Consider the following 12,817-nt stretch of genomic DNA (forward strand, 5'->3'; position numbering starts at 1 on the left):
GGTATTTTTAGTCCGGAAAACCACCCCCCCAGACGACAAACAGTTATACGCCATGAAGGTGCTGAAAAAAGCCACGCTCAAAGGTAAACTTTGACTATCAGTCCATGTATAATATTCAGAATGGTTTTTCTATATTTGTTTTGTACTGCTCCCTTAGCAAGTGCTTTTTGGTGTGTGTGTGTGATTCAGTTTGAAAGTTCACCCTAGTAAAAGCATAACAAAGGGTGCCCTTGTAAAAAATACTACTGAACATAGTAAAAACACAAGCTAACTGTTATTAATGTGATTAGTGAAATACAACTTCACATTTAATAGAATTGTTTCTGATCTGGTTTGAGTTTGTGTTTGGTAGACAAATGAAAACTTGTTTTTGGTTGGAAAAACAGAACCTGCAAACAACATAAAATAGTGAGAACACATTTTAAAAAAGGGAAGTACAATGATATTTCGAACTGCTCTACCTGAGCCTGTGCTGTAGGCTCATTTGCACAGGGCTCTGGACTGAACTAGAACAGAATGAAGTATGCGCCACTGACCAACTGTAGTGCAGAGCTCTGTGCCAACCATGTCTTTAATTATTATAATGAAGCATCCTCTGTCCAAGTCCTAAAGCCCAGTTCATTCATGAATAAATGAATTGATTATACCCCCTGAACCTGGAATATAATGGCCTTTATTAAGAGGCTGACAACTGTTTTGACTATTCCCCTTGTTGTGTGGGCAAATTCCCAGTAATATTCATCCCAACCATTTGATTAAATATCTGTTGTTGAAGGCGACAGCTTCTGTCTGTCACCCTGTTGTTGTGCAGTCCTAGTTTCTGTTATGAGGCTGTTTTGTAAAAATAAAAAAAACTCGAAGTTCAGTGTAAGGTCTTCAGAGTAACACCCCCACCCCTTTCGCTCTCTTTCATCAACAAAAATTGAAGCCATCAATGCAGGTTTTCATTTTGAATTCGAGAATAACACCTTTTGATTCTTAGCAAGATTTAACCTGTCTTTGCCATATCATGATACTGTGACCACGTTAGATTTCAGTTCTATACTGCTTACTGCTTGCTGTTTTACTGTTTAAATAATGTACCTGTAATTTCTCTTTTCATTGTTAACATCTGGTCATCTTTTTAAACTTATAACTTTAAAAGCTCTTTTGAAAAGGAGATGGCATGCTTGCACTGAAGGAAGTGGTTGGAAACCAACATAGCGTACAATACTTCAATTACAGTCAATGCATATATACTGAGGTATTGTTTTTGCAAATCTGGCAGAATGCATCAGCTTTCTGCTGTTTGCTTGAAGTTCCTGTTTGTCATATCCCCCTGCAAAAGGCTCAGCCAAGCTACAGATTTTGCATGGGGTCCCACAGGGATTGTTGCATTGGCCTTTGCACTGCTACAAGGCATTGAAACCACCCTGGCATGAGTCCTCCCACCCAGGATGGTCTAGGCTTCCCAGGCTGGACTTTTGTTTCCAGGGTTCAGCACGAGGTGGTGGATAAAATTAAGTCATTGACTTCAGGGAATGGGTTGATCTTCGGTCATCCTAATTGGGAAACAGGGCTGATAATCTGTACTGTGATGTTTTTTATGGTGGTATTTTGTACTGTGATATTTTGTAACAACTGTAAATCACCTTGACAAGGGCAGCTGCTAAGAAATAAATAAATAATAAGTTGGGTTGAAAAACAGGTCAGATTTATAGATAGATAAATACATGTAATTTTGTACATTTTATTCAATGCATTTTTGTTTTTTCTTTACTGCAGTGAGGGATCGAGTCAGAACGAAAATGGAAAGGGACATTCTGGCGGATGTGAACCATCCATTCGTCGTGAAACTGCATTACGGTGAGTTATGGAAAGCATGCTGAATTTCTCAAGCATTTAAACTGCCTGCTTGCATGTAGTGAATGCTGAATTTGATCAGATAGCAAGGAGTAAACTGATAGAGTACAAGTGTAATGCAGGGATAGGAATAAGACCCCCATTGCACAGGAGTGCGATCCATTCCTGGTTGTACTTTGAGTTTAATAAGACACAGGTGAGCCTGTTACCTAAACACTGTGACTAATAAAGCTAGTAGTAAAACCTAGAATTGGTGAAACTGCTTTTCAATAGGAGTCTTCTCTCCATCCCTTTAACGTACTAGTTTGTTGCTTCTATCTGTAGCATTGTCTAGTTTAAAGCAGATCAATACTGAAAACAGTCCCCTGCTATCTGCAAAGAGGCTGTGAATAAAAATAGAGTACATGCATTAGAAGCAAACCACTGCTGGAAATTGATGCCTCGCATGTACATTTTTATTTTAGAAAGCACACTCATCTGAAACCTATGGGGGTGGGGGGGTGGGGGGGACATTCTGCGGATCCCTGGGTCGATATGAAAAGAGAATATTGATTTATTTTTCCCCCATTGTTTCTCCTCCAGCTTTTCAAACTGAAGGGAAGCTCTACCTTATCTTGGACTTTCTCAGAGGAGGTGATCTTTTTACCAGGCTCTCCAAAGAGGTATCGTCTATCTTCAGTGTTCATTTTTGTAAGTGGTCCTAGACCCTGTGAGCCTGCCTGCATAACTGAGGGTGCCTGGCTTTAACACTAGACTTTGTACTGAAGTTTCATATGTCAGAATATCAAGCCGCTCCGAGCTGTGGAAGAACCTGTTAACACAGTGCTTCAGAGTTAAACAATTGAATTTAACATTCCGTTTGCTCTGTGTTCAGGTTCTAGAACTTCAGAAGCTGCTCTCTTTCCTATTGCCTGTCCAGAACTATCTATAGCACTGTTGCGTATTGACAATAAAACTGAAGGAAAGTTGATCCAAAGAGGCAGACCACTAGGTGGCATTACAAAACTCATTTCACGTAATGTGAGCCTCCTAAAATTATTACAAAAATAAAATAAAAAATCCTGAAGTCCATTGAGTGGTAAGTACACACACACACACACACACACACACACACACTGCAGCATTTTAACCTGTGAGATTGACAGAGGAAAGCCTGCTAGCAACTGAGCTTCCACCACTGCTGCCCCCTGCAGGTGATGTTCACAGAAGAAGATGTGAAATTTTACCTGGCAGAGCTGGCTCTTGGCCTGGATCATTTGCACAGTGTGGGAATCATCTACCGGGACCTCAAACCTGAAAAGTGAGTCTAATACTGTACTGTGGATTGGAATACCTTGTTTAGCACTACACCCTATAAGATGTCTTTTTAGTAACCTATATTTGTGTTCTCTGTACCTTTTTATGCTTCGTTACTTAGGGATATTAAAACATTTTTGTTTGTGTTTCTTTAATACTGCTATAGGCTTCTAGCCTACCCACATCCTAAATGCATCTTGTTAGGGTGTGCTGGTGAACTAAGGTTTGAAATACTGAAATTGTCAACACAGATATATGAGTTGGGAAATTGTGTGCCAAAGAAAGACAGCAGTCAGCAAGGCGGGTGATTAGATCTGTTTCAGTGTTAAAGTGGCTGTCGCTAACACAATAATTACAGGAATCACATTTGTTGTGCACTTCCTTTGGCTTTATAGATCTCCAATGTGCAGTTGTGAAACCCATTTTATAACCGCATGCATTTTCATTGTAACAGAAGTCTCATTTAGGGACTTTAAGATCATTTGTAAATGCACTACATATTAAAAAAAAAACATAAAAAACATACAACATCGAAACAGCACATTTCAAACTTAGAAAGCGAGTGGAAGGGCATGGCAGGGAAGATTTTTTGCAGTTCTTTTGTAAGAGTGGAGCACTGGCTAACGCTTCACTATCTGCTTGCTTTAGTATCCTGCTGGATGAAGTGGGACACATCAAGCTTACAGGTAAGAAAGCAACACCCCTCTGCATTTAAACCTGGTGCGTTCTTTGGGGAGTTTTTTATTGTTCTTTCTGACCACTAAAGTTGAAACTGCATGTGTGCAACCTTGTGTGATAACTATCTGAATACACAGGAACACAACTAGTTTCCCAAGAGAGATGATATATAGCCATACTTTATTTTTTAGTTTTATTTAAATGTATTTTTTTGTCTGCCTGTAGACCTTCCGTTCTGGGGCTTGTTGTGAACCTAGCTGAAATAGAGATTTTTTTTTTTTAAATCTCTCACCCATCTTAACTGGTGTGTTATTCTACAGGGACAGAAATAAGACACCTATTGCACAGCAGTGTCATCCATTCCAGGTTTTATGACCAGCTTGGTTAGCCACGATGTATAGGTAACAAGCTCCGATGTGTTTTGTTAGGCTCATGGTAAAACCAGGAATGAGTCAAACTGCTATGCAGTGGGAGTCTTATTTCCGTCCCTGTTATAAGCATATTGTGTACGTGTGTGTGAATTCTATTATTTTCTGTCGATTATTTGCAATAAATATTGACTAAAATAAAATGCGTGCGGAGCAATGAGAGAATAAAATAAATACCAAAACTCCTTTTTCGTTTATTCTGTTTTTGTTACTTTGTGTTTTCATTGGTGTTCAATAATTGTGCTCCAGTAACTCCTTTTTATTAAATTGAAAATCCTCATGCAAGTTCCAATGCTTTTCCTTCACATAGACTTTGGCCTGAGTAAGGAGGCTATTGACCACGAGAAGAAGGCCTTCTCATTCTGTGGGACGGTGGAGTACATGGCCCCAGAGGTGGTGAACAGGCAGGGGCACAACCACAGCGCTGACTGGTGGTCTTACGGAGTCTTAATGGTGTGTATGTTTGTATCAAAATAATGTATTGCAGGGATGGAAGTAAGCCCCCCCCATTGCATAGCATTTTGTTCCTTCCCTGGTTTTAGTATGAGACAGACACACCTGTGCTTGTTTCCTATACACTGGGGCTGATCAAGCTCATATTAAAACCTGGAATGGCTGAAACTGCTATGCAATAGGAGTCTTATTACCATCCCTGTATTATAAACCTCGCAGATCATTTCATACAGTCCAGTTCCGAGTGACACGTACATATTCCAGTAGTTCTTAGAAATCTTTTTAAAAAAACGTCTTCATACACAAAAGCATTTTTTTTGTGTTTAGTTTCTAATAGCCTTTAATATCCAGCTTTCATTACCTGGAGATAATTGTCTTTGCTGTTCGTCTAGCTATTGTAATTTTATCTAGCAGGCAATGACTGCTGTGTAGGGTTTTGATATTACATGTGTCTGATTTCTTGTTTTTTGCATCGCTGTGTCTGCCCAAAGCAACGTTTTTTTTTAATTGACAAATTATTTGTATTTAATTTAGTTCATACAGTAGTTTGATGCATTGCAGTTAGATATCTTAACGCACAGTAGCAATCCTAACAGTATTTACAAAATAGATAAGAACATCCTTTTTTACCCCATATAGACTTTGTGCTTTTGGTCGAAGATACCCCGTGCTTTATTGTAATCCCAGGTTGCAAAGTGTCTGAATGTTGCTGTTTTGTGCTTCTTTACAGTTTGAGATGCTCACGGGATCCCTGCCATTCCAAGGGAAGGATCGCAAGGAGACAATGAACCTGATCCTCAAGTGAGAAACCCCTTTTTGTCCTGCAGTACTGATGGCAGCCAAGCCTGTTCCAACTGGCCTCATTCAGCAACCCCGAGATACAGACTTGTTTATTGTGCCTGAAACAGAGCAGCACAGGCACATCACTGGCGTCCGTTAATACCTCGTGGGTCAGTCCTTTCAGCCTTAAACACAGACCTGATTGGGCGACCTCTGAATGAGAGTGGCTGCCTTCTGCTGGGGTATGCGATGCCATTGTTTGAGGGCTCGAACACTGCTGGATTCAGGCAGACGTTTTTGAAGGCTGACGTCCATCTAGTGCCGAAGGTGTTTGATTGGGTTCTTGTCTGGAGAGTGACTTGGACATAGTAAAGCTGAGATTCCTCCAGTCTCTTTCCACAGGGTGGCTGACTTTGCTCTGTGTGCTGGGGCTGGGGTTCTCTGGTGGAGTTGGTAGGGTCCCTGTGGTTCAACACCTAGATGCAAGGAGGCTGTCTATTTACCTTTGACATGTCTCCTGTAAATGGCCCAGAATCTGGTCTCCTGCACCATCTCAATGTTTAACACATATTGTATTCCTTTATTCTGTTCTCCTAGTTTCAAATCTTTCAGACTTTGCTTTATTCTATGAATCGGCACCATTTCCATGAAAGATGTACCTTGTTTGCTCCAGTATTGTCATTTTGAGTAGATCTGAACTTGAATCTATAGCTAATAGCACTGAAAACCACTGCTAGCCTCTCCAAATATTTCTACAAATCACTTTAAAATAAAAGAATTGTCTCTTGGCAAAATTAAGACAGAATTGGCATAGCAAAGAAGTGTGTATGAGGCATTTCCATAGCACACCAATGGCACAAAGTCCAAGATTCTTCTGGTGATGTCCTAATGCACAGAATGCTGATTGTCAAAGTCTCACCAGTATTGTGATATTGATGCCCTCTACAATGTAACAGATCTTTTCATGGAGTGGCCCTTGAGCCTGTGTTGTCGTGATTGCTGAAATAGTTTTAATTCGAGACTGAGCGATTTAAAATAGGATATTAAGTCAAGACTGTTGCCCGCTGTGTCAGCTGTGTGTCAGATGAGTCGTTGCTGCTACAGAAACGCTTCCTCTGTTCTGCTCACGCTTTCTCATGCAACTGTTTCTGTTTACTCCCCATCAAGCTTTGTGAAATGTCTAAAGGAAATTGCAGCATATTGAACTTTGCCACATCCTTACTATAGTGCAGGGACAAACAAGGGTCTTTTCATGTTTTGAATATTCTCTCAAAATTCAATCAAATATTCTTTCATTTTGAATTGGCTGGAAAAGAAAAGTATAATCCTGTACCATGTTACAGTAAAAAAAAAAAGAATGCCCAGGTGTAAAATAAATCCTGTACCTCATCAAATCACCTAGTAAAGAAAGGAGAGAGACTGTTCTCCCTAGTGGTATGGAATTCCTTTCAGATGTCATTTTATTCATTGGGTTCCTTTTTAGCATATTAATATTAGCATGATCAAATGCAAACCTCATTTCAAATAGTGTTCCTATATTTGAGTCTTTGTCCCAGTACTGCTGTGTCACACTGTTCCACAGGCTGGTTAAACCTCTGTGTTTTATTTCTTTGCCCCCTCTCCTGCAGAGCAAAGCTTGGGATGCCCCAGTTTCTGAGTGCCGAAGCTCAGAGTTTACTGCGAGCTCTTTTCAAAAGGAATCCAGCAAACCGATTAGGTAATTATTTCCATACTAACTTGCTCCAGCAGGGGGTGCTGTAACCATCTTTTTTTGTGCGAATGAAGCAGAGAACAACAGTGTTCCAGAACTGTCTGAAGTCAGTGTTGTCCTAGCAATGGTTTCATTAAAGGCTCTGCTGTATCTCGGAGAGGTACAGTGACTAGAAACACACGTTTTGAAATGAAAGTGAATTTTTGTTGTAATTGTTTTGATTTCTAGGAGCTGGGACTGATGGCGCAGAGGCAATTAAACGGCATGTCTTCTACTCAACCATAGACTGGAACGTAAGTGTGTGCTTCAGCAGTGCCGCCGGTCCTACGCCTTTCATGAAAAGAAATGCACTTCACTTAAGCCATGTGAAGAGTCCTGTTCTTCCTGTAACAGTGGACTCTTCAGCTTGGGATTTAGATGTGTACGGTTTCTTTTGGTAACTCTTTGTTCTAAGGGCTGTTTTTTTGTATTTATTTACTGTTAACAAACAGCTAATAAACATGTTAATGTACATTATTTACTGTTAACTGTTCAGTTAATAATATATAATAGGCCAGCTAAAACTGCAAACACCAGAGCCCTATGGATAATCAATCAAACACCAACACCATGATCAATACCCAGTCGATGCTTGAAATCGGTTCAGATTGTTACTGTAGTAATGTTTAGCTAATTAAATCAGGTTTTTATTAAACCTAACCCTTAGCTAAAAATTTAACAATGTTTGTTAACAGTTAATAAACTAAAAAAATCACAGCCCTTCAAAGAAAGTGTGACCTTTCTTTTTCAGAAGTGCTTCAAAATGCACATTTTGTTCGGAGCTGCTATTCGTGTCATGAACCCATTTTAATTGTGCTGTGGTTTGGTATTTAATGTGATGCATTTTAATAAACATTGCCTGTGTGAGATATCTCAAGAAAGGCAGCAAGTTTGATGCCAGTCGCACCCAACACATGCCCTGCCTGCCCTAAACAGAAAGACGTGTAAAAATCTTGTTACTGGCGGAGTCATAATGATTCATGTATTATAACCTCAAACAGCAGGAGTGCACCTGTCTGGCTCACAAGGTTTCAAGGCAGCAGGGAGCTTGTGCTTCTACATTTAAAATCTGTCTGAATTCTTTTCCTCTTTTTATAAAACACACCTGATTCCTTCTTTCTCTTCCCCTTTTTACAGAAACTGTTTCGCAAGGAACTTAAACCTCCGTTCAGACCAGCTGTGGCCAGGCCAGATGACACATTTTACTTTGACTCTGAGTTCACTTCCCGGACACCCAAAGGTCTGTATTGCTGTAAGAGGAGACGACACACCAGCGGAAAGTCCTAGAATAACACGCTGCTTAGCCACAGAATATATATATAGTGGATGTGTCTGTCGTCTTGATCTTCCCAGCAAGTGGCCACGTAGTGTTAATGAGCACAGACATTGTAGTGCGGCACCAAATTCGAAAATCTCCCATCTGCTAGGATAGCTGCTTGGCACTCACTGTGCAGTACAGGATCTTATCAGGACACTGATAAACTAAACTGGCAGATAACTAAAACCACCCTATCCTGATAAAATCCATGCTGATGGCAGCTATAGAAACCAACCGTTTAATCCACACTTTAATGATCAAGGCCTTTTTATTTAGTATGGCACAAATTACAATCTGAAATAATTACTAATCAGAACAGGCTGTTGCCCTAACTGGTGCAGATTAGAGGCTGTGGGACTTGAAACTGTCAATAAGAAAGTGGTTGTGTGTGTGTGTGTGTGTGTGTGTGTATGTGTATATATATAATATATATAAATTTCTCTGTTCAGTTTAACTGCTACTTTGTTTCAACCTCTGGCCATCTCACAAGATATAAACCACGTGCTTTGAGATGGCGTCTTTACATTGGGCACACCTCTTGATTCTTTCAGTGGTACAGTTGTGTTAAAGGTGTTAATGCCATTCAGTGTGGGGTGCTCTTTTCACTGGGGGGGGGCGATGCCTTGTTTAGTTGTTTGTGTGTTTTGCCCCTTGCAGACTCCCCTGGGGTTCCTCCGAGTGCCGGGGCTCACCAGCTGTTCCGCGGGTTCAGCTTCGTAGCCTCAGGAATGCTGGAAGACGAGGACAAAGAAGTTCAAGAAGTGAAACCCCTGCATCCTGTGGTCCAGGTAGAACTTAAACTCTATCGGAGCCCGTCATTATCTCTGCTGAGATAAACCTAGAAAAGAGGCTGTAAAAGTTTCCATGTGTAAACGGTAAATACTGCAGCAATAAATCCGAACAGTTTTTAGTACAGTTCTTTTTTTTAAATAACACTCGCCAAGTGTGTGTTGAACCGTGTGAAACCTTAAGGGACACGTCCCTTATACCGCCTCTTGTAAACTGTGTATCAAAGGCACATTTTTGTTTCTTTGCAGCAACTTCATGGTAAGAACCTCCATTTCAGTGACGGCTATAACGTGAAGGAGGATATTGGAGTAGGATCCTACTCTGTCTGCAAACGTTGCGTGCATAAGACAACTAACACAGAATACGCTGTCAAAGTGAGTCATTTCTGAACGCTGCAGGTAGCACCTCTCTCCAGGACAATTTATATATATATATATATATATATATATATATATATATATATATATATATATATATATATATATATATATATATATATATAAGTGAAGACGGAGATGAAACAACACCATCTCGCTGTCTAATGCTGACTGCTGTTTTTGTGCAAATGTTTGTTTGTTTTCTTTGGTGGAAATGCTGGCCTCGCTGTGCTTTTTGATGAGTTTTATTTATTCGTAACCCTGAACTCCACCTCCCTTTTAAATTCCTCCTCTTCAGATAATTGACAAGAGTAAGAGGGACCCCTGTGAGGAGGTTGAAATCCTCCTGAGATATGGGCAGCACCCCAATATCCTCACTCTGAAAGATGTGAGTACTTGTACAGTTTTTTATTTTTTTTCATGTTTGATCTGAAGACTAAAGTACCATACAGCAATTCGTATTTAGAGTAAGTTGCTTTTTCGGTTCTTGGTTCAGTCAGTCCAATAATGAGTATGGTGGCATGAGGAAGACTGTTACCCAGCATTTAAGATTCTCTAGACAAGCACAAATTCAAGTAAAGGCAGATTTAGAGAAAAATGGACAGAACCCAGAACGAATGATTGCAACACCACAAACGAGCAAGGGAATGAGAAGGGACACTAATGTCAGATCAGGGATGGAAATCAGACCAGTTGGACTGCTTTTACTTGGAGTTTAATAAGACACACTTGAACTTGTTACCTAAACAGTGTGACTGATCAAGCTTTAGTAAAACCTGGAATGGGTGACACTGCTGTGCAATAGGATTGTCATTTCCATCTCTAAATATCTGTCACAACAGAGTAGGTCAGCAGCATTGTAAGCTTGACCCTGTGAGCATTGCCTGTTTGTCTCCCTAGTAATTAAGCACTCTCTCACACTTCTCTCTCTCTCTCTCTCTGCAGGTGTACGATGATGGGAAGCAGGTGTACCTGGTGACAGAGCTCATGAGAGGGGGGGAGTTGCTGGATAAACTCCTGAAGCAGAAATACTTCTCCGAGCGCGAGGCCAGCGCTGTCCTCTACACCATCACGAAGACTGTGGAGTATCTCCACAGCCAAGGGGTAAGGGGAGAGCACTGTTTAACACAGCCTTCTAGTGGTTAAGCAGCAGCCATGTCAATTCTTCTGTTGTATACTTTCTCTGATACAGATCTGTGCATTGTTTTCACAAGTAGAGGAAGGAAGTGAATCACAAGATACAGCATTAGTATTGTGAAGAGGCAATTGTGTGGGATCTATTGGTGCGGGAAATTAAAAGAAAAATACATTTATTTTGATACTTGTTATATGACCAATATGTCATTTTAAGACTACTTTTCAAGACCTCTTAGATATCTTGTTTTGAAGTGGATTTACTGTAGCATTACCTTTTTAGTTTTTCTTGTTTTGTTCTTTTGTAAGATGTTAACATGCCTTTTGTTTTTTGTAATGGTTAATACATTTTGAAAATCACATTTAAACTTTGCACAGTAGAAATAACTCAGAGGCTGGGGTACAGTGCATCTATTCCCTTGCTGTTGCATCTCACAGATATCCACTAGAGGGCAGATCACTTCAGCACAGCAACAAACAGTTGATAGTGGAGGGTCTTTTTTATATTTTATTTTATTTGTAGTCTTTTAATCAATTTTCTTTTTTGTTAGGTGGTGAAATGCTATTGGCCTTCTCTACAAAGTGCTTTCAGTCTTGGGTAGTGCCCCTCTAAAAGGGAGGTTCAGCTTTAATGGCAGCCATCTTGCAAACTGGTCTCATGTTTTAAAACTTTGGGGTGAATCAGAACTACTGTGCAAATGGAGTTGCATCACAATAAATCTCTGAACGATTTAAAAATTATTCGTTTGTTTATTTATTTTCCTCTAGAAATGCTTTTGTTCTGGGAATTTTAAAAGCTGATCAGATGAATGCATTTGCTCTCTGCGTTTTTGTTTCCAGGTGGTGCACAGGGACCTGAAGCCCAGCAACATTCTCTATGTGGACGAGTCTGGGAACCCCGAGTCCATAAGAATCTGTGACTTCGGCTTCGCCAAGCAGCTTCGAGCCGACAACGGGCTGCTCATGACACCCTGCTACACAGCCAACTTTGTGGCGCCTGAGGTGAGGCTTTCGGCCCGGACCACAGGGTGGAAATTCTGTTTTGCAACTTTAAAAAAAATATATATTTAAAAAAAATAATGTGATGATATCCTCAGCCAAGACATAAACGTAATTTTTCAGTTGACTTGAACCCTGACCCAGTTAGACTGATCTAACTGACTTTCAACAATGCTGAGCTGTGGTTCTGTTTATTTATTTTTTCTAGGTTCTAAAGCGCCAAGGTTACGACGAGGGCTGTGATGTGTGGAGTTTGGGGATATTGCTGTACACAATGCTAGCAGGGTAAGATGCATAAGTCGTCAATCTCTTTCTCATCTAGTGCTGTTACTGCATTAGTTATTCCTGGCCACCACAATAGTCTTCTTGCTGTTTGACCCATATTTAACATATTGACGTCCTTCTTCCAGAACCAGCTATTGAAGAGCAGCTGCTTGCATTTGTGATGATTACTGCTGTTGAGAAAGCTGTCCACTTTGCTTCATTTCTGTGGAGAGCAGCAGTCGGCACAAATCGAAGCAGCCGTTCCAGTTGGAATGGGAAATTTATCCCACTCCCACGTTGAACATCATTCATATATATGTTTTTAATTTAGTCCATTGAAAAATGTAATATTGAAAATTCATGGAGTGGTAAATTTGATTAGGTAAATTAATCATATTGTATTGAACAAAATTGTTACTTTTCATGACTGTTTTGTTCCAATTCTACCGTAATATGATAAGTGCTTTTCTTAATAAAAGTTTGAAAGTATAAGGTGACGAGGTCCTTTAAAAGCTAGCTGCCCACCTCCCCCAGCTGTGCCACCCCTTCAAGCCCTGTCTACTCCTGTCCTCCAGATACACCCCGTTTGCCAACGGCCCCGACGACACTCCAGACGAGATCTTATCCAGGATTGGAAGTGGCCACTTCAACATCAAGGGAGGGAACTGGGACACGGTGTCTGAAGCTGCAAGGGTGGGATGCTCACATT

The 12,817-nt window shown here is 40.4% G+C and overlaps 1 protein-coding gene across 4 annotated transcripts in view; it reads left to right on the forward strand.

Moving 5' to 3' along the window:
* LOC121303256 (ribosomal protein S6 kinase alpha-1) overlaps positions 1 to 12,817 on the forward strand; it is a 52,745-nt gene that overhangs the window by 36,150 nt on the left and 3,778 nt on the right. For all 4 annotated transcript variants that reach the window (XM_041233835.1, XM_041233836.1, XM_041233837.1 and 1 more), the window contains 17 exons: positions 2 to 83; positions 1,765 to 1,845; positions 2,425 to 2,504; positions 3,036 to 3,142; positions 3,787 to 3,824; positions 4,555 to 4,697; positions 5,428 to 5,498; positions 7,106 to 7,194; positions 7,417 to 7,481; positions 8,365 to 8,467; positions 9,203 to 9,333; positions 9,583 to 9,708; positions 10,010 to 10,099; positions 10,657 to 10,815; positions 11,686 to 11,847; positions 12,053 to 12,129; positions 12,684 to 12,801. In XM_041233835.1, the coding sequence (XP_041089769.1) occupies positions 2 to 83; positions 1,765 to 1,845; positions 2,425 to 2,504; positions 3,036 to 3,142; positions 3,787 to 3,824; positions 4,555 to 4,697; positions 5,428 to 5,498; positions 7,106 to 7,194; positions 7,417 to 7,481; positions 8,365 to 8,467; positions 9,203 to 9,333; positions 9,583 to 9,708; positions 10,010 to 10,099; positions 10,657 to 10,815; positions 11,686 to 11,847; positions 12,053 to 12,129; positions 12,684 to 12,801 (1,722 nt within the window). The remainder of the gene's footprint in view (position 1; positions 84 to 1,764; positions 1,846 to 2,424; positions 2,505 to 3,035; positions 3,143 to 3,786; positions 3,825 to 4,554; positions 4,698 to 5,427; positions 5,499 to 7,105; positions 7,195 to 7,416; positions 7,482 to 8,364; positions 8,468 to 9,202; positions 9,334 to 9,582; positions 9,709 to 10,009; positions 10,100 to 10,656; positions 10,816 to 11,685; positions 11,848 to 12,052; positions 12,130 to 12,683; positions 12,802 to 12,817) is intronic.

This window comes from Polyodon spathula, chromosome 32 (assembly GCF_017654505.1).
Source record: "Polyodon spathula isolate WHYD16114869_AA chromosome 32, ASM1765450v1, whole genome shotgun sequence".
Classification (NCBI taxonomy): domain Eukaryota; kingdom Metazoa; phylum Chordata; class Actinopteri; order Acipenseriformes; family Polyodontidae; genus Polyodon; species Polyodon spathula.